The 27,290-nt window shown below is 45.3% G+C and overlaps 2 protein-coding genes across 2 annotated transcripts in view; one reads left to right on the top strand and one right to left on the bottom strand.

The window, feature by feature from the left end:
* Positions 1-17,986, bottom strand: part of HPN (hepsin) — a 20,051-nt gene extending 2,065 nt beyond the window's left edge. Inside the window, exons 1-12 of the mRNA XM_007432206.3 lie at positions 17,758-17,986; positions 12,675-12,782; positions 10,133-10,234; positions 9,646-9,687; positions 9,224-9,353; positions 7,823-7,945; positions 6,728-6,768; positions 6,245-6,410; positions 5,187-5,377; positions 3,749-3,844; positions 2,026-2,168; positions 963-1,127 (exon numbers count right to left, since the gene is read on the bottom strand). Coding sequence (XP_007432268.2) covers positions 963-1,127; positions 2,026-2,168; positions 3,749-3,844; positions 5,187-5,377; positions 6,245-6,410; positions 6,728-6,768; positions 7,823-7,945; positions 9,224-9,353; positions 9,646-9,687; positions 10,133-10,234; positions 12,675-12,690 — 1,215 coding nt within the window. The 5' untranslated portion in view covers positions 12,691-12,782; positions 17,758-17,986. The remainder of the gene's footprint in view (positions 1-962; positions 1,128-2,025; positions 2,169-3,748; positions 3,845-5,186; positions 5,378-6,244; positions 6,411-6,727; positions 6,769-7,822; positions 7,946-9,223; positions 9,354-9,645; positions 9,688-10,132; positions 10,235-12,674; positions 12,783-17,757) is intronic.
* On the top strand, positions 15,696-27,290 carry FNDC8 (fibronectin type III domain containing 8). Its single transcript, XM_088140216.1, has 4 exons — positions 15,696-15,731; positions 24,946-25,296; positions 25,849-26,061; positions 27,006-27,290. Exons 1-4 carry the CDS (start codon positions 15,696-15,698, stop codon positions 27,117-27,119), a joined length of 714 nt encoding a protein of 237 aa, XP_087996342.1. The 3' UTR covers positions 27,120-27,290.

Below are 27,290 nucleotides of genomic sequence, written 5' to 3'. Positions count from 1 at the left end.
ATTGGGTTTTTCATCTCATGGAACTCTGGCAATGTAAATAAACTAAAAGAAAAACTGAGCCAAGTCCAGGTTCTACTTCTTTCCCCAGTTAATCAAATCAGCGATGGGGGATCACTGTTGAAGCAATGGGGTCAATAACTGGCTGAGAAGGGGAGGTCTGACTTATGATTTAACTATCCCACCTTTTACCCTTGAGTAGACTAGGATTGTGGCAAACATAGCGTCAAACCTTAGATAGCTGCCTAAACTGAAAGTGATTTCTCCCAGCCTCAGCCTCTTCAAGTTCTCTTTAGCAAACTTTATTAAAGTGAAAGCAGCGGTGATACAAGAATTCAAGCAAGTGAACTAGTTTCAAATTATAACCAATATATCTATGTGTACTTTAAGGCAGAGACTTTCTGACTGTCTTTCTCTCCACCTTACTGAAGAGGTGTCTTCTCTGATAAAGTGGTTGGAGGATTAGGTTCGTTATGTGTTCATTAAGCTGTGTTTTTACTATTTTGGGGCTTACAATACAGGTTTTCTTATTTCCTGCCTCAAAACTGGCAAGAAATTGTGTTACTGATTTTCAGCAATTGTTCCACTGAAATTTCAGAGTTTGGGCAGAGAGGCTTGAGGAGCCAAAAGGAAGGTTAGATCATCTTGGTGTCACATGGGGGGGGGCAGGGGGAAAGATAAGACCACCTCATTTAGTGATTGCATTGATACAAAATACTTAATCTTGCAGCTAAATTAATCCATTTTGATGGCTTGTGCAATGCACTGAAACATAAACTAATCAAACAGGCTGGCTTTGCACAACGTTCTCTGTTCCCTCCCCCCTCCCCCAATTAACCAAAGCTTAAACCAAACTTAGCATGTTGTGTGAATAGCCTTTAACTTGATTAAGCAAGTTGTGTGAACCCAATCACAGACTCACACAGCAGCTTCTCTGGAGCATCCTTCACTCCCATGCCATTTACCTTTATTGTGCAGTAGATCCACCCATGGAAATCAGTAACCTTGGTGTAGACACCAGGCTTATTGGCCAGGGCACAGCCTGTGCCCCAGCTCACAATGCCACAGAGCCGCCAACGTGACATTTGTGAAATGCTGTCTTCACACATAAAAGGGCCACCGCTGTCACCCTGTCATGTGGAAGAAACCTGGGTTGAAAACCTGCATTCGTATATCATCCTCATTTCTATATTCATCAGACTGCTATCCTAGAATTCAAAGCCAACATGGCTTTGCTGTCTAGGGATTCTGGGAGTTTTAGTCCAACACATCTGAAAGACATCGAGTCAGGGAAAGCTATAATGGGGATAGGAACAAGATTACAAGAGAACGGTCAGGAGCAGAAATGGGAAGCAGAAGCTGAACCCCACTTCTTAGGTTTGGCACATTATAACAATTACATCTTCTGGATTAACAGCAGCCTGGGAGTAAAATTTTCAATAGGAAAATGCTCTCCAAGTTCTTATCAAGATTGGTCTCTTCTCCTCCTCTGCTATTGCTTTATTTAAAAAGGAGAAGCCACACCTAGGTAACTGGTCTTAAGGTAGACCTAGTGTCTACCTAATGTTCCCCAACTTGGTGTCTTTCAGATGTATTTGGCTATAACAGCTTATATTCCCAGCTGACTCTGCCAATGTCTAGAGGACACCAAGTTATGGATACCAACTTCTAGAGGGCACCAAGTCCAACTCTAAGAGCTCAAAGCAAAGATGGGTGAATGGATTCACTCTAACAGAGATTAGGTTATGCACAGTAGGCAAAGAAAAGAATTTAAATCACGCTGTAGAACTGGTCTTGGTTGTCCTTTAAAAACTGCTAAATTTACCAGTTCCGGAAACATTACTTTTTTTACTGAGTCTAATATGGCTTGGTATTTTTTTCTTGGATTACTTTTGGCATCAAGGACAATTGGCCACACATTCCCCTCACTATGCTTGGTGGGCCAAAGCTTCCATTAATACACCCCTCCTTTTTTTCATCTACAGTACCCTACCCTTTCCTCACCATGCCAAACTGACCCTACTGTACCTGGCAAGCATCTGTGCCCCCAGCTGCAAAACCAGCACAGAACATCCTGGGCCTTATCTGACTGCCATAGTAATCAGGGCTGTTGCAGACGCTGGTGCTGATGATGGGTACGCTGGCTTCTTGCAGGACATCAGACTGTTGGCCTACAAAGGGGGAGGAGTGAGTCTTATAAGAAACTCCCTTAGTACAAGAGAGCCTGGTGCTCCATCAACTCAGTTTTGCAGTGGTTGGCATCTTCTCTCCAGATGCCAGGCTTTTCACAGGCCCTGATGTAAACCTTGGTTCTCCAAATACTTAATATCTTCTTCAGGAATTGTCTGAAGGCCCCTGAAAGTAACTCCACAAGATTAGTCTCTTTATTGCAGAAAAGAATAGAGCCATATACACAGAAAAGATAGATCACTGTAGTCCACAGAAATCAAACCCTTATATAAATCCACAGTCCTGGATTTAAATTTTAGTCTTTTGCCTTCCTCCATAGTCAGTAGAAATTTGGCCATTCTCTTGATGGCCTTTGAAGGGACCTAATCTATATTAGTATAATTGTCCCCTCTATTATGAGAACTACTAACATCTGCCTCCCCCAGCTTCACTGCTTGCCCTTCCTGAATCATCATTCTCAAAAGCTCTAGACAGCAAGGCCAACAGTGAGGATGCTGATAGTTGCCGTTCATCAACATCTGGAGCATCAGAAGTTCTCCAGACAGGACCTGAGACTTGTTTTCAGATCCATTTAGTTGGACTTTGGATTTGTGATGCTCTATTATCAACCTACAGTCCTTCCAAAAGTTTCTATTAGGTCTTCCCCAAGCAGGGAATAAGAACCTCTGGACTGAAAGCCAAACATCTGGAGAAGAGAGTTATGTCTTCAGCGCCATTGGAAAGCAGCATGTGTAAGATGGCAGCTTTGGTGAAGCCCCCATCAAAGCAAGGATCTTCAGTCTCCCCTTTTCCTGAGCTGCTTTGGCTGCAGCTTCAGAACAGAGATGGGCCCATCTCTCTTCCAATCCACTGTGGTTGATTCACATGTGCTTGAATGTGTCCCACTGTTATTACACAAAGAGGTCTGCAAAGTCCAGCATCCCCAAAGGGAAGCAAGACACTAAAACTGGCATCCCATCTTATGTCTTCCATACAGATGCATCAAAGCTTAGGTGCCAGCAATAGTACAATCATATATGATAAATAAATAATAATATAAATTCTGCAGCTTATAGAAAGTGGTGGGGGGAACAGGGAAAGAAAGCATCTATCTGCTTGCTTTATGGCAATTGTGTGGCTTACAGTCATGAGTGAAATGCAGGTTTATGCAGGGCAATTAAGGTCAGCCTCTTGGCTTCTCACAAATACTCTCCTTATTTTGTGTGATTTTTTTCTTCCTTTTGGCCAGTCCGTCCTTCCTTCCTTCCTTCCTTCCTTCCTTCCTTCCTTCCTTCCTTCCTTCCTTCCTTCCTTCCCTCCCTCCCTCCCTCCCTCCCTCCCTTCCTTCTTCTTCTTTCTACCCATCCTTTTCTCCTCCCTCCCTCCTCCCTCCCTCCCTTTTTCTTCTTTCTACCCTTTCTTCTCTCCTTCCTTCCTTCCTTCTCCTCCCTTCCTCCCTCCCTCCCTCCCTTCCTTCCCCAAAAGCAGAAGTTTCCAATTGAATTAAGCTCTCACACAGTTTGATTGTGGACTCCAGTCATACAAACGCTGCTGCCATCTCGTGGTAGCAAGAGGCCCTTACCGTAGTATTGTGTGTTGCCCCATCCCGTCACTGTACAGATCTTGCCATCCACCAAAGTTTGCCCCAGTGCTGGGAGGCAGATGGGCTGAATAAATTCTGTAAGGAAAAAAAAAAAGAACATTGTTCATGATCATGAGTGGCAAGTGGCTTATGTTAATGGTGTACAGAAAATTTCTCCTGATTTTTTTTTTTAACCACTTGGATGAGAGAATTTGCTTTTGAAATTTCTCAGAGAAAAAGCGACTTTCAGTAGAATTCTCACAAGATGGCGTTGGCCTTTAGGGAGAAGTTTAATTCATTAATCTTTAGGGAGAAGATGGCCAGAGGGTATGTGGACATATGCTGTCTTCCAATGTATTCCTGCATGTGACTTCCTGCCCTGCCCTGCCCTTCAAACCCAAAATAAGATGTTAGAAGGGACCGCTCTCACAAGGAAAGCATGGGCAGAAGGGAAGCCATATAAAAGAGAAAATAACATCACCAAACATCCCTCTGCTACCTCCTGTAAAGTCCAGTCTGTCTGTCTGTCTGTCTGTCTTGGAAGGCCTGAAACTAGAAAATGGATTTGAAGATACTGCTAGGAAAGGGAGATCTCAAGAGAGCAGTTAAAGGACCTCATAACATTATCTTCAAATCCATTTTCTACTTTCACTTCTTCCAAGACCTCTGATACCTCTTCAGGTCCTCTCTTCAGATCTCTTTTTCCACTTTTTCCAGTCCCTTTCCAATCTTCCGTCTCTAAGCAGCACCTTCGCTCACGTGCCCTACACCAACTATCTTCCTCCTCTTTTCTGACAGCTTTCATCCCAACCCTCAGCCCTCACCCTCAGCATCTCCTATCATGGCCTCGCATGGGTCTGCTTCACTTTCAGGCCTGGCCTCGGCCTACACATGTTCTGGTTCTCCCTCTTTTTCCATTTCAAGCTGACTTACATACGCTCTTTATTCTTTAGGTCTGGATACTGTACCATAGCCCACTTCTGACCCCATTTGTTAGCATTTCCTTAATACGGTACAGATCACAGGTACAAAGACTGCATTTGTTTTTCCCACGAAAACAGTTGTATTGTACAAAATTAAACTCCTATTCTTTACTTCTAAACTTAATGCTAATTCCATGCTTGCTTCTATTTTCTTTCTACTATTATGTATTTACAGCTATTTCTATCTTATTTCATCTATGCATTACTAGATCTACATTCTACGTCTAGTTTCCTATCTCCATGTTTTTCCTAACTTAACTATTTCTTAGCAAGGCTGCTTGCATCACTCGGCCCCCCCAGATCTCCCCCCAGATGCCACTAATGAAATGCACAACATGAGCTCCGCCCTTTCGTACTACTGTGAAGATGCTGCACACAAAATACAGGAAGGGTGGACTTTGCATTGTGATGTCATGACCCATGTTCTGACCCATTCCCCCCGGCAATGTTCTCACCATTGAAGGACAGTGGTGTGGCTAAGCGCAACAAGGCAATGTCATTGCTGTTCTCCTCACTGTTGGGGTCCGCGAAGGGCTGGTACCCACCATGGTACACAATGCTGGCCACGCCCACCTGCAGCCCCCTAGTGGACTGTTGAGATATGGCACCCACGAACACCTGCCACCGGCTTACCACGCGATTCCTCCTGCGAGGCAGACCCAAAAGGAGAAGGTTGGACAGCAGCTGGGATCGGTGGGGACTTTGGATTTAACTGATCGCCTGAGAGCTGAGGGCATCTAACAGGTTTAATCAGGTTAATTAAAGACCTAGCGGTTGCATTCACATCACAAGCTGAACTTGGTTCGTTGTAACCTTGGTTATGGTTGGTATTTTTTGGCATGGCTTGTTAAATCCAGAAATTGGCTTTAATGACCAAGCATAGCACACTGTGCAAACCCTGCCCAGATGCATTATTTCACTTACTTCAAAATGCAAAAAGACAGCCCTGTGGTGTTTGGGGGCTCTCCTTTTCCATGGGTCTATGGGCCCACAGACTGTGGGTTGAAGGCCAGATATTCATGAGCAACCTGGTGGCTAGATTTACACATTGGCCAAAGCCATCATTTATTTAATCAAAGTCTAAGGGATAAGTCACAACTGGCTGAGTTCACAGAGTTTGCTGAGATTGTAACTAGCCAGCTGTATTTTGACTTAGGACCCCAGCCGCATTAAGCAAGGTCACCGTCTTAACAATTCAAGGAATCTTCAGGGCCTTAGAGAGCAGAGTAAATGCTTTCGGGTGAGTCTACAATTATCAATAAAGCCTTCTCCAACCTGGGGACTCTTCAGATGGCTTTCAGTTCCTTGAATTCCCCAGCTGGCATGGCTTTTGCTTAGAATTCTGGGGATTGAAACCTACACATCTGGAGGGCACTTCTGAACTCTGAAATGGCTCATCAACAGTTTATATACATCCCTAGTGAGCACCCAGAAATATATGCTCAAACCTTAAGAACTAGCAACATTGCAAACCTGGATATCATTCTAAACATATATCTAGTCTGGGACTTACTCTGGAAAGCAGTGAGCCGCTGTAACAACCCATTCATTGGAGATGACAGAGCCACCACAAAGATGTGTCCCATCATAACGTAGGCTGACTTGCCAGGGCCATTTACCCAAACTGGCATCTTGGCCACCTACAATCCGGTCCACAGACAACTTTCTGCGTCCACAATCTGTAAAGCGTACAATAGTTAATACCTGTTCTGATGCAACTTTGCATCCCACATACCTTCAGGACATCACACTAAAACCTTCTTCATGAGTACCAAGGATATCAGAATAACCTAGCTGAGCCCTTGGGCTGAAACTAACAAGCTCCAAAGGACAGTCTAGATCTGAGCAAATCAGAAGACAGGAAAGTTGGATGTAGCATCTGAGTAAGCAAAGAAGAACTGAGAAATATTTGGAGAAAGGTCAGGGTGAGAAAGAATGGATTGGAGAGGAAGGGGGCAGAGAAAGATACCCTTGAAATAGTTTGCAATTTCCATACCTTGGCAGAGGGTTGCCAGGAACCGGCCTGTCAGACATTCACTGTAAGAAAGAGAAGAAAATTCAAATGTATGGGAGAAGAAGTAAGAGGCATTATCAAGAAAGTGTGTAGTCCAGATTCTTGCGGTTTGAACTTTCTGTTGGACACATTTATTATCCTGATTTTGATTCTCTTAAATGATGATGGACTGATTACATTTAGATCCCAGTGATCTTTCACCACAGACTTCATGCAAAGACAAGACAATTTAGGAAAGGTGGCTATATCATGTCACTTCTAATCAAGTCCTGGACCAAAAGTTATTCTTCATGACTGCACCAAAACAACTTCATGCTCTCAAGATGCTTTGAACTCCCACAATCCTTAATCATATCCATCCTAGCTGGAGTTGATGGAAATTATCCATAACATCTGGAGCACAGCAGACTACGTTTCTGATAAAGCAGGAAGTGGGCAACAGGACCAGGTTATTTGAGGGACCGCCTCTTCCCAATTACACCCATCCCATCAGGTCCAGCAGGAGGTGTATGTTGCAGGTCCGGTCTGCCAAGGAGTTCCATCTGATGGGACCCAGAAGACATGTGTTTTTGGCTGTGGCTCCTGTCCTGTGGAACATCATTCCTCCACGAGGTGAGGTTAGCCCCATCCCTCCTAGAATTCCGGAAAACCCTTAAAATGTGACCTTGGGGATCCCATGAAGAGCTTGCAAGGTGGCTATATTCTTTTTAGATGATTGTTATTCTCCCGCATCTTGGTTTTTATTTTTTAATTATGGTTAATTATTTTAATGGGTTATATTGTTTTAATTGTTATTGTTGGTTGTATGCTGCCCAAAGTCATGCTCAGTGAGATGGGCGGCTATATCAATTAGCTAAATAAATTAAAAAATGCATTCCTTTACTCAGAAGTGTTCAGACTTAGGAATTGCTACATGTATTTAGACTGCAGTTCCCATTATTCTTGCCCACTGGCCATGCTGGCTAGAAATAATAGATGTTTGCAGCATATCGTGTACATTCAAGGTTGGGAAGGTCTAAGTATTTAAGCAAAGGAGAGGTGGGATGAATCCAATGGAGTGCTAGCTCAGTGCCTTACCACACAAAGATGGCCTCTCTGAGCCTTCGCACAAAAGGCAGGCGAGACTCATCCACGCAGAAGTAGCCTGATGTTCCATTGGCACCTACACTGTCTGCATCCAGGACCGAATGGGAGAGAGACCTGGAATGGGGACAAACCCAAAGAAAATCAGCATTAACCAATGACTTGGTAAGGCTGCATTCCAGTACAGTGTTTTTCATGCTTGGTAGGCTGCAGCACTGAGCCCAAAGTAGCTGTAGCTTTGGGAAAACCTTTCTTTGGGAGATGTCTCCACTAATTTCTGACCCACTGTTCTTGGTGCATGTTTATGGGATTCCTTCTAAGAGAGCTATGAATGTGTGTGAGCCCTGATAGCCAATAAGGTGCCAAGTGATCACTAGCTAAAGTTATTAGCCTCAGTTGAAACAGAAATCAGTACAGATCGATGACTTTCACAGGCCTGTTATCAGAGATCCTTCAGAGTTGATTCAGATGTTAAGGACGGAGCCTCTGACATTCTCCAGGTCCTCTGTCACTAATTGACAGCTCTTCTTCCCTCCTTTGATGGTGGCACCACACCGATTTTTTAAGATGACAGTATGTTTATACAGCGCAGATCCAATTTTATTTAGCAAGTTGACCAACAAGTTGATTCCAGTGAATCTGAATTCCACCTTACCTCTGGGGACAATCCCATATTGGCACAAAAAGATCTGAGCGTTAGAGCTTAGTAAGAGCTGGAATCAGGTTGGATCAATAGGACCAACTCTGTCCACTTGTAAGCCCAGCCAGTTGCCTGTGTTGACTTAAACCAGGCTACCTTTGCCCACACCCCTCAGTACTGGACTCCAACCTCCCACCCAAGCCTGGTTGACTGCTATCACCACTGTTGCTCTTTTCATGCATTATGCAAGTGCAAAGCTTGTTCACATGGAGAAAGGGGCTCGAGTCCGCAACCTTGGCCTATCCTCAATAATTATATACTACTGGCATCTGAAAAGGGAAATGCATGCATGAAACCACTACAACCATGCTAATGTGCAACTGTTGAAGCAGAGCTAGAAGGGAATATAACGCTGGGGGGTGGAGGAGAAACAAAATGATCTCAAGATTGGATTAAAACACTGGGAAATTCTGGGTAAGAAACAGTTGCATCACAGAAGAAATTCCCACCGATGCAGTTTTTCTCTTTTTTGTGACAAGCTGAGCCCAACAAAGTTCTCACTTCTCAGGTATTTGCTACGCTGGCTCAGGATGATGGGGATTGCATTTCAAGACTGCCAAAGGTGGGGAAGATGGCCTCTTTGGTATATATATCAATTCAAACAATGCATCTTAGTGTGATGTACCTCCCACAGGCCCCTGTGGACATCTCAAGCCCCTATAGACCTTGTCATCACAGCCATGTTCTTGGTGTACCTGACAAATCCCATCTCCTCACAGCTGAGAGCTGCCACCTGAGCATCAGAGGAGGAAGAACAAAGGAGCCTCCATTTTCCTTCATTCTCATCATACACAGTCAAGCGCAGGTCCTCGGTATTCACCTGAACTGAACAGAACAAAGTGGAGTCATAAGATAGGGCCATCCTTGCCACATCCCACTTTCCTTATTGCCCCAGGTAGGCTGGCTGATCCCATCAGTTACAGCAAGAGTAGGGAACCTGTAGTTCTCCAGAGGTTGCTAAGCTATCACATTTGGGAGCCACTTTTTTAGTTAGGCTGGCTGGGAATTTGAGGAGCTGTAATCCCACCACTCCTGAAGGCTTCAGGGTGGAAAAGGTGAATCTATGTCATAGGAGGTGGAAGGTGGAAGAACCCACAGCCCTCAGTGACCTACTCACCAACATATAAGCTTTCCTTTTCACTTCCAAGCACAGATGCTACTGCAGTGGGAGATAACAAGGTTGATTAGAACATTGCTCAGATGGAGACAGCGACAACAGCAGCAAAATCCATGTGCTACAGAAGGTAATGCTTGCCGTTCACAATGGGGAGACCCCTGGAAATGTCTCTTCCACTCTGGAGTCTCCCAGTGGTAGCTTGTTATTAAATGTGACTCATTCACACAGGGTCTTTCTCAACTGATTATGACTGTACATAACCCTGATGTTCCAAGGCAGATGTAGCCTAACATGAACATGATGGCCATTTCTTGCAAGATCATTGCAAAGACTTTTAATGAAGCTGATAGACTGTAACTATTGCAGTCTATCTGGATAGAAAGAGCATTTCTCACTTCCGTACATATCCCCGTTCCTGACAACCTGCAGCTGAGAATCACTGGTTTCATTGTACATCATGAACAATCCCTCTCTGACTCAATCTTACCTATTGCCCAGAGTCCAGCCCCAATTCCAGCCAAGAGCAGAAAGCCACTGGCTCCCACTGCCATGACTTTAGGCAGAGTCCAGCTGCACGTTTTAAGGCCTCCTGAAAGAGATCATCAGAGAGCAAAGCTCAGAGCTGTCCCTGTCAGGCAGAAACTGGTGATGAGAAACAGGTCCCCAGCTATCATGACTACCAGAGAGAGGGTTTCCCTTGAACTGGGGAGAGGAAATGAAGAAACATGGCAAGCCTCCAGGGTGACCGGGCCCACCTTCATACATAATGCCAACCTAGGATGTTTGTCACCATGGCTGGCTAAACAAGCTGGTTCACACCCCATATGAAGGCCACAAGGATGGGTTGATCTACCATGCCAAGCCAAAAGCAAACAAGCCATATGATATAGTTTAGTATGTGTGAACCAGGTCTAAAGTATGAAGTTCCAGATAAACAATATTTTATTGTCCCAAACAATATTTAATTTTTTTAATATATAACCCTTTTTATATATAACTCAAAGCAGCAAACATACCTGATACTCTTGCCTCCTGTTTTCCCCACAACAACAACCCTGTGGGGTGGGGTGGGCCGGGGTGGGCCAGGCTGAGAGAGAGAAACTGGCCCAAAGTCCCCCAACTGGCTTTCATGCCTAAGGGAGGCCTAGAATTCATAGTCTCCTGGTTTCTAGGCCAGCACCTTCACTGCCACACCAAACTGGCCCTCTTACAGCCTACAGCAGTGATTCCCAACCTGGGCAATTCTCAAATGTGTGGACTTCAAATCCCAGAAGTCTTCTTGGGAAACCCTGGCTTCGAGGCAACTGCAGCAAACTAAAGCAGGACAATGCACAGCTCTCCAGGTGTTGCTGAACTGTCGTTCCCCACACCCCTCACCACTGGGCATGCTGGCTTGACTGATGGGTGCTTGTGTTCAGCATCCTCTGGAGAGTTACATATTGCCCACCTTTGCAGATTCACCACTTAACCATCCCCAAGAGGAGGACATAAGAGATACAGAATTGCAGAAAATTCACATGCACTGATTTGACTGTCCCCAAGTAGCTATTCTCCCAATATGTTAGAATGGTCATTCAAAATTCCAAACCAGCACAGCAGCTGGTACAATTATGGCCACCACACTGACTTTTTTGACCCCCTTATGGATGCTACAGAAGCAGCAGTTGGCCAGTGGCTGGCTAGGAATTCTGGGAACTGGAGGGCACCAGGCAAAGGAGGACATCTGTGTTAATGTAATGTACTTTTAGAAATAATGATCATGATTTAAGTAGGCATGTAATAAACATCACTATAGTGCAGAAGACTGTGACCAGCTCAGTTTGAATTTGTTCAGGCTGTTCTCTAGGGCTAAGAATTTTTAATTGATTTTTGTCCATTTTTTACTCTGTCTCGGTTTATTATTAGTTATTCAGCATCCTTACAACTGGAGTAGCATATAAGCTGGAGTAAATAAATAGAAGCAGAAGGATCAGGTTGGGGACTGATCCTCTTAGAAAATCTATCTGTGTGGCTGCTAAGAGTCAACACCAGCTTGATGGCATACAATTACAGTGACCATCTCTCCTTTATTATAAAGGACAGCCCTTTATTTCAGAAAGCTCTCCTTTAGATGTATTTTATTTTTCAAAAAGCCACTGTTGTCCTTTACTTTGGTCCTTTAACTTTTACCCTACAAATGTACCACTTAATGCACAGTCTTTCACATTCAGGTGAAAAAGATGGAAATTGAATTATCTGTTTAAACTAAATTTACATATACTGTTTGATTTGAGATATTTTTATTAGAATACGTGTTTTTTGTAAAGTTTTCCTTGGTTTGGCTCCTGAATTCTCCTTGGTAAAGCAAAATTATAAACATAAACCATTTTAAAAAATGATCGTTATGAACCTCTTTCAGATTTACCCCTTTTTCAGGTCTGTCCTTTATGTTTTTCAAGAAAAGATGGTCACTGTACACATAATCAATCAATCAAATAATAAACTGTTGAGGGCCAACTTTAAAGCCCCTTCTCTCCGATGGCTGGTGTGCGTCTTCCGGGCTGTGTGGCCGTGTTCTGGAAGTTTTGTTTCCTAACGTTTCGCCAGCATCTGATGCTGGCGAAACATTAGGAAACAAAACTTCCAGAACACGGCCACACAGCCCGGAAGACCCACACCAGCCAACATATTCCGGCCGTGAAAGCCTTCGACAATACCCCTTCTCTCCCTTTGCGTGGCCCTGGAACTTTCTCCAGGGACAGCCTTTCAGCCTTTACAAAACTGGAATTGTGCTCTGTCCGCAGCCACATCAGCTCAGCCTGTGGAATTTGTCCCCTGGAGAAGACCACAGGCTGCTGGAGAGAAGGTGCCAGTGGTCTCCCTTGTGAGCAGACAAGCAGCCTTGGACCTCTCCTTAGATGCCTGAAATGTTCATCTTTAAGTCCTGCTCCAATTAGGCAGAGCACTGGGAGGGCTGAGGGTTTAGAGGAGGAAAAGGGGGGAAGATGTAGGGTTATCCCTTCCTTCTCTCTTTCTACAGTTCAACTCACCATCTTTTTCAGCCATTTCAAAAGCAATCAGTCATCAAAGCTGCTCGGCTGTCTGTTTGGAAAGCCAGCTCTTCAGGCTAAGGGGCCTTTGGGATCAGTCTGCAAGTCCTAAGGGCAGAAAGGAAGAATGATAGAAGTCTCCTTTTCTCAGACTTGGTAGAGCAGACTTAATGGTGCAGGCCAAAATCGACCGGTATTCCTTTTATAGCTCACAAAATTCCACCTGAGTGCCAGGGCTAAAACTTTTACCATTTCTTTTTTTCAGTTGTCAGGTTTTTGTTTTTGTTTTAGTTTGGGGGACGGTTCTAGAGCAAAATGGATGCCTTACGCTTTGCAGAAGTTTCAGGGGATTACTTTACCCCCCATTGCATGAACTTTTGGGAGTCTCTTTCACATGCTGCATAAAACAAGGGGGAGCCCTTGAGTTAATGGAAGTTGGGCAACCTTGGGGTAGAAGGACATCTAGGGCGTAGGGTGTTAGTTTACACCCTGCGGCAAATAGTAATAGAGGTGTAACCATGGTTTAAAAGGCTGCCCCCTGGTGCAAGAGCTGAAGATGATGAGACGGGAGGGATACTGCAATTCTGAATGCAGGCAGAATTTTTATCTAAATCTGGCACAGATAGACAAGGTAGCCCTCCACAGGCACATAGAGATAAACAACATCTACACACTACTCAAAAGAGACAATAAAAAGGAAACAAAAGACCAGAACATCTCCTCAGCAGCAATCATCACCTAGATAAGCAGAGATTAACACCAAGATTATCACCAGATATACAATCAAGCAGTAAACAAAACCCCAATCAAGGAACTACCCAGGGGGAAAAAACCCCCACCAACACAGGCAGGGCAAGCCACTGTATATAAACAGAGAGCAAACTCCATTCCATTCTAGCAGTGAAGATGTTACCTAGTTTGCAAGAAAACAACTAAGCTCAGAGAACCCCAAGGATGCCACAGTTCAGCCCTGAGTTACACATATTCTCTTCTATTGGTAGGGATATCCCAGCCACTCAAGGCTAGGAAAGGAACAGCCAAAAGTCCATTGCCTGAAAAAACACCTAGGATTTAAGCACTGGGGCTGAAATACATTTGGGGTTGAAACACTCACACACTTACACACATACTGTATGTGTGTGTGTGTGTACATACATCTCAATTTCTATATCTGCAGTAGGCAGATCCTATCATACACCTACACACACACATGTTTTGGCTGCTTTGGGATTCATTCATTCATTCTCCAAGAAATAGTTTGGCCTTCCCAATTATTTTTCCATTGTAGCCTAAAAAACATCAGGCTGCTTCAATGACTGTCAAAGAGGTATTGTGCTCGCGCAAGGATCAAAGCCCTTCTTCCAAATCATTTTTGAACACATGCAGCCCTAATGCATAGGGCAGGATGCTAAAGCCTGACTTGCCTTGAGCATCCTAGATTAATCCAGCAAAACACATTGCCACTCTGTGGCTGAAATAGCACCATTCAGGCACAAGAAGCAGTGGTCAGCAAGCTGGGAGGAATCGCAAGATTTGCTGTGGCAGATTGACAGTACCTAGTCTCCCTCACACACACACACCCATGACCCAAAAGCAGCAGTTGAGGAAAGAACATGCCCAGTGTTATGGGGGAATGGAGTTTCCTGGAAGATAGCTTGCCTGGATTAACCATTAAGCAAAATAAGCACATGTTTAGGGCACCAAGGGAAGGAGGGGCACCACCGGTTCCCCCCTCCCATCATGCCCTTAACTCTTCCACTGCCAAGCTCAACTTTAATCAAACTTTTTGTAGATGTCCTTCTCTGCCGTGTTTGACTTTAATCTGCATTGTTTAAAAAACGTTTTCTTTAGCACGGGGAGTGACTGGAGTTTAAAAGTTTGGTTTGTAGGCATCATCAGATAACACATTTGTTTCCATCTCGTGGCACGAGAGTTTCACTTCCGTCAAGGGGCACCATTGTGGAGCTGTGCTTAGGGCATCAATCCAGCTCTGCCTGTCTGGAACTTTATTCTGGAACAGTCCATATGGCAGCATGGCTATAAATCCCATTTGTGTAATGCACATTTTTCCCCAATGTGTAATATTATACTTCCAAGTGCAGACTAAAGAGAATTTTAACAAGGGGGTGGGGAGGGTGCCAGCTAGAGCCAGCCAGTGTGGTGTAGTGGCTCTAGGTGAAGATCAAATCAATCATCATACATGAAGACCAGCAGGGGACTTTTTGAGAGCCTACCTCCTAGGGTTGTTCTGAAGTAACCAGAGGAGAATCACATACAGCTCTTGGATCTTTATGAGGAAGGAGAGAAATGAAAGCAACCCTCACACAAGAAAGGGGTGCACCTTAATAAAGTCCATAAAAGCTTTTTCCGGTTTGAAGGCAATTTTGCCCCCATCAACTTTTAAAATCAATAGCTGATTTTAGCCAAAGCTTCTACGCTGATATTGTAGATTTCGATCAAACCCCATCTATTCTTCCTCCTTATAATGTAAGGTGGGCTCATAAACTGCTAATTCTTTTATTGTGTTGTTGACAGCTTGGTTCGTACATTCATGCATTCCAAGAGGCCACAGCGTGATACTGCTTGCTTTTGAGTAAACATAAGTGAATCAAGGCCTTACATTTTAGAAAGCAAAGTTTGTGGTTTAGCAAGTTGTGAATAATTCAATGAATCATAGTTCCACAACCTGCTTTCCCAATGTGCAAATCAGGTCGGGGCCTCCGTTGCTGGAGGCGCCCTGTCGCACATATCCTGTTGCATCTTGTGTGCCATTGTGGGAACCAAATTGCAGACCGGCGTGGCCTTTGGCTTGATCCCACTGAGTTCCTCTTACCTCTTTAACTTGCTAGGGAAACATTTCCTTTTTTTTTACCTTTAGCTCCATCAGATGAGTCACTTTTCAAACAAGGACATCAAATTTCAAAGGACAGCTCAATTGCCCGGCCAACCACAGCTGTAAAAGTAGAATTTTCCTCCCTAAACTTTTATCCTAAAATATATTGGAGGCTCCGTTCATACAACATGGTTGCACCCCATTGGCATAACGTGCTAAATCTGGTGAGTTTTCATTGAGGTTCGGGCGCTGTTGTGGCTTAGATGACTCAGCATTTTGTATAAAATAGCATTTGGAGCTATTTTATCCAGTGGGTGATGTGAACCTAGATCCAAAAATCAAGCAAGTGATGTGAATCCACTCAGAAGGTCTGGTACAGTTTAGGACTTGAGCAGAAAGTTCATACATTTGGGGGTATCTAGCAATTCCAACCAGTGAAAGCTGTTTCTACTGGGAAGAATATATTCAAAATGCAGAGACATTCATATATTAGGTTCCATTTTAGGAAAGTACTCAAAAAGAAAGATTAAGCTTGGAAATGGAAGAATTCCTTCATTCACCCCTACTTTAGCTAGATTCATATAACATTCTAGTCTAGTGATTGAAAAGGTTAGTATTTTATCATGTTCAGGGAACCTAGCCATTATTTTAGCAAGCTGCATGGACCAGGTTATCATATGAAACCATGGCATGATTTATTTGTTTGGACACAGCATGATAAATGAACGCAGAACTGTATTTTGATCACCTGGGTTTCAGGTTTCGTGTGCTGTCTGAACCCAATTTCAGAAACATAAAATATTGTTGTATTTTAATGCATTTTAATTAATATCTATTCTATTTTACTTATTTTACTTAATTTTATTAATTTATCTAAAAGAGATTAATTAATCATCTATTTAATTGTCCTTTTTATTGCAAACCGCCCAGAGTCGCTCTACTGTGAGATGGGTGGTGACAAACTTGAAATATCAATAAATATAAAAATAAGTATCAGATAAGCCTGCCAGGAATCACCTGCAGGAGAAGGGGCACCTGAATCGGGAGTCCAATTTTGGCCATCACTACCAAATACAGGCTGCAATATTCCAAAGGGTCACTAGATGGCGGCAAAGGGTTAGAATTTTCCATGGCTCTTTGCTTGCCACTTAGTGGGATCCTGAAGTATTGCAAGTCCAACATGGTGCCTCTGACTAAAGCAGTGTTTCTCAACCTTGGCAACTTTAAGACATGTGAACTTCAATTCCCAGAATTCCCCAGCCAGCCATGGAACTAACTGCTGGCTGGGGAATTCTGGGAGTCGAAGTCCACATGTCTTAAAGTTGCCAAGGTTGAGAAACACTGGACAAAAGACTAGAATGGCTTATAGAATCAAGGGCAGAAGGTTTCCTGAGCTACTGTAAGTAATTAAAATTGGATTGCCAAGCTAATTAATTAAAAATGAATTAATTCAGAAAGCCATGAGATAAGCAATATTACATCTAAGTGGCATTAGAAGGAGAGCAATTTATTCTAGCGGGATTGCACTGCTATCATGGGCAAATCAGTGCCGTGGAATCTAACAGTTACTTCACCTTCATGAAATAGCTAAGGATCCTTATCAGGAGATAAACTTTCTCTGAATTCTCCCCCTTCTCAAACCCCGCACACAGGGAGACATTGAAACATTTAGATCTTACCCCTTTGGGAGCTATTATGCCAAACCAATCCTGAGTGATGTGCCTCACTTTCTAAAGAAATGTCCAGCTCTCCTGAAAGCCAGCCAAAGTTAGTTAGCAGATGGGGAGCAGAATAGCCAAGGGTTAATCCAGCTTTGGGACATGCAAGCAACTGGATTGTTATGGAACAAACTGGTTCTTTTGCCCATCTGAGGAAAGAGGCTGCCTTCCAGGTGAGTTTCACAGTAACAGATCAGTAACCTGTTTTTATCCTAGTTCGTTTCTAGCGTGATTTAGCGGGGACCAGGCCCCTTGGCTACTTTCTCGTTCAATAATGCAAATTGAGAAACCGAGTTAATTCAGTAACTGAGCCTAAACCAGCTTTAAAAGGGTTAGTAGCATCTTTGTTTCTGACACTAAGGTACGGAGGTCGAAAAGGTCGCTGGGGATTCGCTCCCACAAACTCTTACACGCATGCACACACACTCGAGCTTTTGTGACCCAGGCAGGGCAAAACTGGCTCTCCAAAGAACCGGGTTTTCGGGAGAAGCGAGGCTGTAGCCCCGACTGCGGGGCGATCGAACACCCTCACCTCGCTCTCCGCTGCGGGGCGAATCTGCACGGCCGCGGGGGACTCGCTTTCTTCCAGCCCGGGGGGCGCGCTCTTCATCGCCGGGGCGGGAGGCACCGCGGGCGGAGAAGCGCTTCTGGCCGCAACAGCTGATCCTGCTGGGACGGTCGCGGGCGGCGGGGGGGCGGGGGAGACAACGAACGAACCCCGGAGGAGACCCGAGAGGCGGCAGCGGCTGCGACCGGGCAGGTCCCGGTCGAGAGAGAGGAAGGGAAGAACGGGGAAGGGGAGAAAGCGAGGGGGCGAGGGGCGGGACTACACGGTGGGGGCGGGGCTTTGGCTTTTTCAACATTCCGTCCCTAAAGCGAGGGGGGAGCAAGCGGGGCTGCGGGGGGGGGGGGGCGACGCCGAATTCCCGGGGTTCCACGACCAGCTGGAACGTCGGGACGGATCCCAAGAGGGGAACCCAAGGCCGGGATCTTGGCCTTTCCTTCGCAGATGGACAGAGATTTTTTTTTTTAAGGGTTCCTAAATTAGGGAGCGAGCGCGCATCTCATCCCTGCAGCGCCGAGCACCCTGCTGGAAGGGCCCAACCAGAGCCGTTTGGGTCTCCATCGTTGCTGCGCCCGGCATCTTCCAGGGCCCTCGACCTCCGAGCGACGCGCGGTCGAGCTGCGGGGGAGCCGTCGGACGGACCTCGCAGAGCCGGCGAGAAGCCCAGGAGTCCCGTTGCCTAGGTTAGGCGGCTGCAGTGAGAGGGAGAGAGGGCGCCAGCGGGGTGGGGCGTGGGGGGGAGGAAGGGCTGGGACCCGAATGCTTCGCCGTGGGCCCTTGTCCCAGTCCAGCAGGCTCCTCTTGGGGACCTCGGCTTTCTCCTTCCAAAGACCCCCCCGCCATGCAAGGGGGCTGCGAAGTCGCCGCCGCCGCCGCCTGGAAATGTGCCTTCTTAGAGGGGCGTCGCTTGGCGAGGGAAGCGCCCGAGCAGCTCTTCTCCCCCCCTCCCTCCGCCCGCTCAGCCCGGCTGCTTTCTCAAAGAGACCATTGTCCGGGGCACCTGAGGGCGCACCTGCGAGCCGAGAACCTCGCGCGAGCGAAAGAGGAGGAGCCGATCGCCACACAAGTCCACACACACACACACTCACACCCGTTTGAGACCCCCTGAACAAATTGCAGTCCCCTCTCAAGGATAAAGTCTTCAGCTCCTGGTGGCTTTATGTACCCACTCGCGTACAGAAGTACAGGCGTACCTCGTTTTATTGTGCTTTGCGTTTCGCAGATATTGCGGGGTGTGTGTGTTGTATTTTGTTTTTTTTGGTTTTGTTTGACAAATTGAAGGTTTGCCGCAACCCTGCCTGGAGCAAGTCTGTCGGCACCATTTTTCCAACAGCATTTGCTCCCTTCGTGTCTCTGGGTCACATTTTGGTCATTCTCACAACATTTCAAACTTTTTCATTATTATGAAGCAGATGGCGATCAGCATTTTCTAGCAATAGAGTATTTTTAATCATGGTGTGGACGTTGTTTTTTTTAGACATAATGCTGTCGTACACTTAATAAACTACAGGATAATGTAAAGATGACTTTTATATGCACTGGGAAACCCAAACATTTGACTCGCTTTATTGTGATATTTGCTTTATTGCGGTGGTCTGGAACCAAACCCGCAATATCGCCAAGGTATGCCTGTAGTTTGTGTTCCTTCTCTGAGGATGATGTTTCAGCTTTCTGGCCTCGCCTACCATCCTGGGATTTCCTGGTGATGTCCCATCCAAGTACTAACCAGGTCCCATCCTGCTTAGCTCTTTCCAGATCTGCCAGGGCCCTCCCCAAACTACAGCAGGACTGCCTAACCACAACACCAAATTGTGTCTGATAAGCAAAGGAGCTGTTGACTCTCATGCAGAGAGCCTTGGCCAGTTAATCAGCTAGAATATTAGCTGATTCCTCCGCAATTTGGGCTGAACTAAACAAAAACAAAAAACCTGCAGCTTTCATGCAAATGTTACAAAGGCAAGAGTCAGGCTTTGCTTAAAAACACACACACGCACTTAGAATGTGTGTGTATGTGAAAGAGAGAGAGTGTGATTGGCTGAGTTTGGACAGGGCACCGAACCACAAACTGTCCAACTGCATTTTAGTAGGGTATCACAGGAAATGACGGGGTTAAGCTGTTCTGTGAAGGATGTCCCACCAGCATGAGCAAGTCATGCCAGCTCTCTTTGCACCACGCCCTAAGCCCTAAAACCCATCGTATGTTAAATACTAACCTGGCTTAGTGTGTTGTGTGAATGCAGCAGGTTTGTCTTGAATGGACCTCCGTAAACCTCTCATGTGAACACCGTCAAATTGTCATGCAAATCCAGAAAATTGGGTCAATCGAGTTAACCATGGTTAAGTCAATCGGGGTGAGCATGTCAGGCAAACCCACTCTTGGGGTTCCGATTCTGGTTTCCCTTGGGTCTTTGGGATTTTCCACACGGGAGAATCCAGAAGGCCTTTCATCAGTGGTGGGCTATGAAACAGGCCGAAGACATCTCGCCAAAATAAAGGAACTACTTAGAGCAGGAGGGGGGGAAAGGGGAGGACAGGGGTCAGGGGATCGCTCTCTCCTGCAAAAACAGGTGCAGGTTCAGCAAATGTATTCAAGCACAGAAGGGGAGAAACCTTTGAGACTTGGGTGCTCAGTTACTGATTACCTGGGCAGCTGTTTGGAGTTGGCCTCCGGGAGGGGGAGAAGCAAGTTCAGACCTGGTCCAGGCAAGAAAACAGCAGTTCTCACCCTCTGAACTTGCCAGTTGTACAGAGTGAGAAAAACTGAAATGGAGCTAGATTGAGGGGGTATCTCCTACCCCCGCTTCAATTCTTAACTTATGCCCTGGAACAGTGACGGAAGCAGGGAAGTCGCCAGCTTTGGGGAAATGGGGGTCCATAAAAGACCGGTTAGCACTAGTTATTTTTATTGATTGCAACATTCTTTTCTGTGCAAATAAACAGAGGGCTAAGGCAAAAGAAAGCTTGTTATCAGTGAGGATCCAGAAAGTGCCAGTTCCCAAATATCAGTTCACAGGGCAAAACCAGGCATATTCAGTGTTGGAGGCAGTTTAGCTGTCACTCAAACAAAAACCCACATTTGGATTGTGAAAAGGCAGCAAACATCAATATTTTAAGAGCCAAGTTCACAAAGAAAGCCAGACCGAATATAAAATCTTTAATATTAAAAGGAATTAGGAGATTTTTTCCTTTTTTTTTTCTTTACGGTGCTGAAGGTGAGCCAGGAATAGAGAAAATCAGCTATAGCAACAGAATGAAGAGCGGTTTGTGTATTGAAAGGGTTTGTACCCCTCTCCCTTGTATTCTTTCTATTGCTAAAATAAATTTGCAGCACTATCTGCCTCCTTTATTCGTTCATTTGTTAGATTATAGCTCACCTTTCCTCCAGGCACTCAAGGCAGCATACATAGAATTCCTTCCTATTTTTCCTCCCCACAACAGCCTTGTGAGGTAGGTTGGGCTCAGACCTAGTGACTGGCCCAAAGTCAGCCCAGTGAATTTGGGTGGCTGATGGTGGACTTCGAATTGCAGATGAATTGCAGATGAAGAAGAATTGCCCAACAGAAACCTGTGCGTGATAGAGTTTTAAGGGGAACAGATGTTGCCCAGAGGCAGTCCCATTCTCTCGCTATAGAGACCTGAATCCAGTGTCCTGGAGAACCGTTATGTCTGGAGACTTTGCCTGCCGCAGTGGATGACCAGGATATCTAAGTGTTTTGTCATACCTTTAGTGTTCCACAATACCTGCTGGGCCTGCCTTCCTGACTGTTGGACCATTGATCGGTCTCCTCCACTCCATTTGCCAGGGCCAGACTTCACATGCTGGGATAGACAAATTCTCTACCTCACGGAGGGTCAAAGACCCGTCAGTTACCCTCACCTGGTTTGGCCTGTCTGCTAAGATGGTTTACCGGGTGTGGCCACTGTGCATGTTACAGCTATTTGGAGCCACAGGTGAGAGCTGAGCACCAGGCGGGGACCCAAGATGAATGAGCAACCCTAAAAAGGGCATGGCAGGTCCCTCCACCAGAGGTGCCACCCCTCCCTGGGCACCCCAAAGACCTCATAGTACACTGAGCTACAAACTACCGAGATCTATTTTAGCCTAGTCGGATGAATCCAGACACAGGAATTCCTCCAAAAGAGTCAGAACAATGATCCACTACAGTTGGTCGTCTTGATCCTTCCAAAAATAGACATCAAATAAGTTGTGTTGCCTAGAAGGGAGCCGTGCATTTTGAACTTGATGAAATTTGCAGATCCTTCAAACAGGATGGTTCTTATCAGCCACTACTGCCCTTTTGGGATCTGGTTTCCATTTGGTTTGGGGGTTTTTTAAATCATACTAACAAAGCCTAATTCAGCTCACTTGCCAGTTACATGCATATGCTTTTCGCCACCCACCCTCAAACCTCTCCCCCCAAAACCTGTGACAGCAACTATAATCTAAATCAGTGTTTCTCAACTTTGGGAACTTTAAGATGTGTGGACTTCAACTCCCAGAATTCCCCAGCCAGCATGGAGTTGAAGTCCATACATCTTAAAGTTCCCAAGGTTGAGAAACACTGATCTAAATGGTTATATTAAATGGTTATATTTTTCTGTAAGTTCAGAATGCACTTGCCCGTGTTTTTTGTTTTATTATGGGTTTAACTGTTTTAATCGTATTTTAATGGTTTTGTTTTTAATTGTTGTGATTGTTTGGTTTTGTTATTTTAATTCTTGTGTGCCACCCAGAGTCCCCTGGATGAGATGAGAAGCTATATAAATTTAATACATAATTAAACAAGCAATCCCAGAGCGGGGGTTTTCTTGGTTTTTGGATGTTTCTTTGGATTGGATCTATGCTTTTGAGTCAGAAAGTAAAAACCAGCATATTAGTCATCAAAGGCTGAATATTTGCCATCGATTCAAAAGGCAAAGCCAAGCCCAACCTGGAATGGTGCCAGTGGAAAAGGCAGCTGAACAGAGAAGACAAACACACACACACGAGCAAAAGGCAGGGAAATCACCCCCTTTGCTACATGCAGTGTCCATTCTCCAGCAAAGGAAGCAGAGCAGTCTATTGTCTTGCCAAACTACAGTTCTATGCTTCTTTTACTGGCTGTGACTGCAAGAAGCGTTCAACGATCTCGCAGTGAGCCCGGATTCCCCACCCTGGTTGTCCTATGATTGTGCCACACCGACTCTTCAGATGCTATAAGGAAGCACAGATCTCTTCTTCAACCAGGAGTTTACTGGTAGAAATGCACCTCCCGGGGTCACAGCTGTGTATACAAAGCGTGTGCATGCTTTATTTCAAGGGGGTGTGTGGCTGCGTGGCTTCATTTGGCCCCTCTGTGCACATATGAAGGACTCTGGGTCTCAGACTTTGGAGGGCACACACCTGTCCTTATGGGCACACATGGTCATAATGGGAGGGGCATCACTGTGGCATAATGAGGGATAAGCAAAGGGTGACCTTTCTGGGCCATGGCCCCAGAGCCACAGACCTCCCAATGTGATGCTGTTTCTGTCAGTACTGAAGCATCTGGTGGGGGTAAGTCAGCTCTAGCTCTGTGACTTGGGAAGAAGAGATTTTCTCCTGAAAAGTAGGATTAGAGTTCTGATGACCCCTTTTCATCAGGGCAGGAGAGAGAGAGAGAAAACAATTCTGGATTCCAGTAGTGTTGCTGGTGTGAAGATATGGTAGACTTACAAATCTCCACCCTGTATCAGTATTAATCCTTCTCCTTCTCCTTCTCCTTCTCCTTCTCCTTCTCCTTCTCCTTCTCCTTCTCCTTCTCCTTCTCCTTCTCCTTCTCCTTCTCCATGGGGATGGAAAGGCAGAGCAGATAATGAAGTGAGTGTGATCACATCATCACACGAATACCATAATACTGAATTTAATACTGAAATCAGATTTTGGGACACAATGATGTAAGGGCAGCACTAGCATTATACCATCACTATCTCTATGTGCCATTGTTCTGGGGGTGGCATCGTTTGCTTCCAATCCACACCAGTTTGCTGTGAACTGAGTGTACTTCCTAAAATTCAACTCTGTGGACTTAACCCTTAGTCATTAATATATGGAAAGGATCCTGTGAGGGTAGAATGTTTGAAAAGTCTGTAGCTTAGAGATCTTATCCTTGTAATGATCTGAAGGGTTCACATTGTCTCGTTCCAGTGACCAGATGCAGCCTTAAAGGTCCAAGCATATTCAGAGCTGATCATCATATCTTGCAATAAAGAACCTTTATCAGAACTTTCCTTTCTTAAGGCATGACCTCACCCCTCTAGAAAATGGTAGGTGATATATCATTAAGCTCAGGAAATAGAGCTATATTTTATTTCCAAGTATAATTACATCCTACCTGGGATATAATTAGATGGGGCAAGACTCCTCTTATTTGAATCCCACAACAAGCCTGCAAGGTAGAGTAGCCTAAGAGGGAATGACTGCCTCCAAATTGCCCATGGAAAGGACAAATGGGGCCTTCAATCTGTGTCTTCCCAGTCCCACTTCAATGCCTTCACCATACCGGCTCTCCTAGAAATCTCACTGAACCATAAAGTAGTTTTCTAATCAAGCCTTAAAGTGTCCTGTGGGCTCAGCATATGTGGGTCAAATCTGAATTTTTAATTTTGCCCTGACTACTTTGCATGCTCTGCCATTGCTTGTTCTCTCAAGTGTGACCCTTGGCAGGGATACAAAGTCAAGATGAGTTTGTTTGTCCTCAGTTTGGAGACTAAAAGGAAAGGGAAGGGAAGGGGAGGGAGGGAGGGAGGGTGGAAGACAGAGAGAGAGAGAGAGAGAGAGAAAGGAAGGAAGGAAGGAAGGAAGGAAGGAAGGAAGGAAGGAAGGAAGGAAGGAAGGAAGAAAGAAAGAAAGAAAGAAAGAAAGAAAGAAAGAAAGAAAGAAAGAAAGAAAGAAAGAAAGAAAGAAAGAAAGAGGAGGGGAGGGGAGGGGAGGGGAGGGGAGGGGAAATCCATAAGGGGATCAAATTAATAAAAATGGCAGTCGTGACCATGAAATCAAACCATAATGCATATAACAATGTGGTGGAGCTGCCATCTTGCCTTTTTTGATCCCCCTGCAGATGCCCCAGGAGGAAAGGAGAAAAAGTTAGTTCTGCCTCTTGGTGGGGAAATGTTTCTTCTTCTTGTTCCGTTCAGTTTCAGCTGTACAGAAATCACACTATGCTCACCAGCGAGAGCAGCGACACCTCCAGCTGTGGCCTGAGCAGCATGATGGAGAGCTCTAAGAACATCCTCTACTCAGCCAGCAGTCTGCCTCACACCTTGGATGACTTGCTGGCAGGCATGAAGGTCCCAGAGAAAGAAGCCCGCCAGCCTCCACCAAGCCACTCTAAATGCAGCACCAGGAATGAAAGCGTCCTGGTCAACTTGGATGCAAGCGATGGGGAGACCAGCGCCTCAGACAGCGGATCGGAGTCGCCTGTGTGTGTGGAACTCCCACCACAGCCCGTCATCCGGGAGCACACTGTCAGCACCATCAATGCTCAGGTGGGCCTCCTGCTCGTGGATGAACAAACTCTGCCATTCACATACGGTGAAACCGGATTTCTATTAATCATCGTTTGTTGAGTAAGCCACCACAGCTTGGTTCTCATGTAACATCAAACTCTAGGCCATTGTTGCCAGTCCATAATGAATGGGGTTCTACAGTGCACTAAGCCATGGTTTCTTTTAACTGTGGTTTGCTAAGATGCCACTGTGGTTTGGTTCATACAAGAGAATAAGCCATAAACCGTGGCTTACAAATCATAATAGTGTGCAGCAGGAACCAACTAACTGAACTCCAGAATGGCTTAGCATGAAGAGTGAACCCAGCTAGTGATGTTTACGACCAGGAAAGTCACAAGGGCTTGCTAGTCCAATTCCTGGTTTGTTTTCTTCCATTTCTTTCACCCTTACTGAGGAGAAATAGGCCCATTTTCATTAGCAATGCTCCAGCTTTCTGAAGATAAAAGGAGGGTTGACTCAACTTTTCTGCAAGCAATTAGGTTTGTAGGAAAGCAGATTTTGGTACAAATTCCAATTGTCTCTCCTGTGCAGGTCTCTTGGACAGGCCCGCAAAACGGTGAGTTGATTTCCTTCTATGAGCTGCAACTGCAGGAGGCCAAGCTGGATGGCCAAGGAAAAAATATCCATTGGTTTTGCTCACAGACAGAAGAGCACTTGGAAAACCTGACTCCTGGCACGGTGTATGTGATCCGTGTCAGGGCTCTCAACGTGGCAGGTGCTGGGAAGTGGAGTCCACCTTACAGGGTACGTACTACTCTGGGGTTTGGTGAATACACTTGGCATAACATTGGGCCTCCAAAAAGATGGAAAAGCACTTCTGAGAGCAAATCTAAAGTTGGTGGATAAACCTAACACAGTCTACTACGCAGGTGTGTTCCTGCAGCAGTCAGGACCAGGAGATGTATTTGTCGTATTTCTAACGTGCCCTTCTTATTAGGAAGTCAAAGTAGCGTATGTGATTCTCCCCTCAACTTATATTTCATACTCCAATAACTCTGTGAGGTATATGAGGCTAAGACATGATTGATCCAAAGTCACCCAAATTGCATAACGACTGAGTAGATCTTCCCTTCCCAGCCAGGCCCGACCCAATAGTTCAGATTGTATTCAGTCATTGGGCTCACACAATACTCTAAACCACGTTGGATTAACAATACATTACTGAATAAGCCACAATAGGTTTGGTCTGCCCTGTGTGCCATAAGCCATGGGTTTCAACCCTTAATGGCTGGACTCAACCCATATCTGAAGCCAGAATGAAACAAACTATATTCAGTCCTAATGCAATGTACTAATGGGAGAATCAGCTTGGCTACAGCTTGCATGTGGGAGGGAGGGAGGGATGGAATTAGATTTGTATGTTGTTGAATCCTCCACAGTTCCTGGTGTCTTACAGGGATAGAAAATACACAATCCCACAAGCCTTCTCATTGCAATGTATGAGCCCCTATAGCAGTGTTTCTCAACCTTGGCAACTTGAAGATGTGTGGACTTCAACTCCCAGAATTCCCCAGCCAGCCTTGCTGGCTGGGGAATTCTGGGAGTTGAAGTCCACACATCTTCAAGTTACGAAAGTTGAGAAACACTGCCCCATAGGTTTGACTTCTATCCTTCCAAATTTGGTGAGGGCACCACTTAAGCAAAATGGGTAATATATTATAATAAACCTTTTATGTTGATTCTTGCAGTTTGGCACGATACATCCAGTCCCAGGCATGCCCCTGGATCCATCTCCTGTTACTGTCACTGTACGAAGGCGTAGGAAACCCCAAAGGAAAACTATCTTTATTCCAGCCCCCTAAGACTATCTGCACCAGGGTAATAAAGGATGGCACCTCCAACTTGCTCCAGGATCACTGACCTTCTCCATCTCTCTGTCGGTTACTCGGAGCCTTGGCAAACCTACACGCAAAGATCACTCCCGGCCACAAGGAAACAATCAAAAACTTAGCAACTTTTGTGTCTAGGCATAT

This window comes from Python bivittatus, unplaced genomic scaffold (assembly GCF_059951505.1).
Source record: "Python bivittatus isolate LINGU-HERP-01145 unplaced genomic scaffold, Pbiv_v1 ctg000310_np1212, whole genome shotgun sequence".
Taxonomy (NCBI): domain Eukaryota; kingdom Metazoa; phylum Chordata; class Lepidosauria; order Squamata; family Pythonidae; genus Python; species Python bivittatus.
The sequence above is the reverse complement of the archived record's forward strand: the minus strand, read 5'-3'. Positions and strand labels throughout refer to the sequence as shown.

What these genes read in the sequence shown, in the direction of transcription:
- FNDC8 (XM_088140216.1), top strand. Translation starts at nt 15,696, where the DNA reads ATGGTTGCACCCCATTGGCATAACGTGCTAAATCTG. An exon ending in GGCATAACGTGCTAAATCTG is followed by an intron (nt 15,732 to 24,945) that starts GTGAGTTTTCAT and finishes TGTTCCGTTCAG; the next exon opens with TTTCAGCTGTACAGAAATCA. An exon ending in AGTGGAGTCCACCTTACAGG is followed by an intron (nt 26,062 to 27,005) that starts GTACGTACTACT and finishes TGATTCTTGCAG; the next exon opens with TTTGGCACGATACATCCAGT.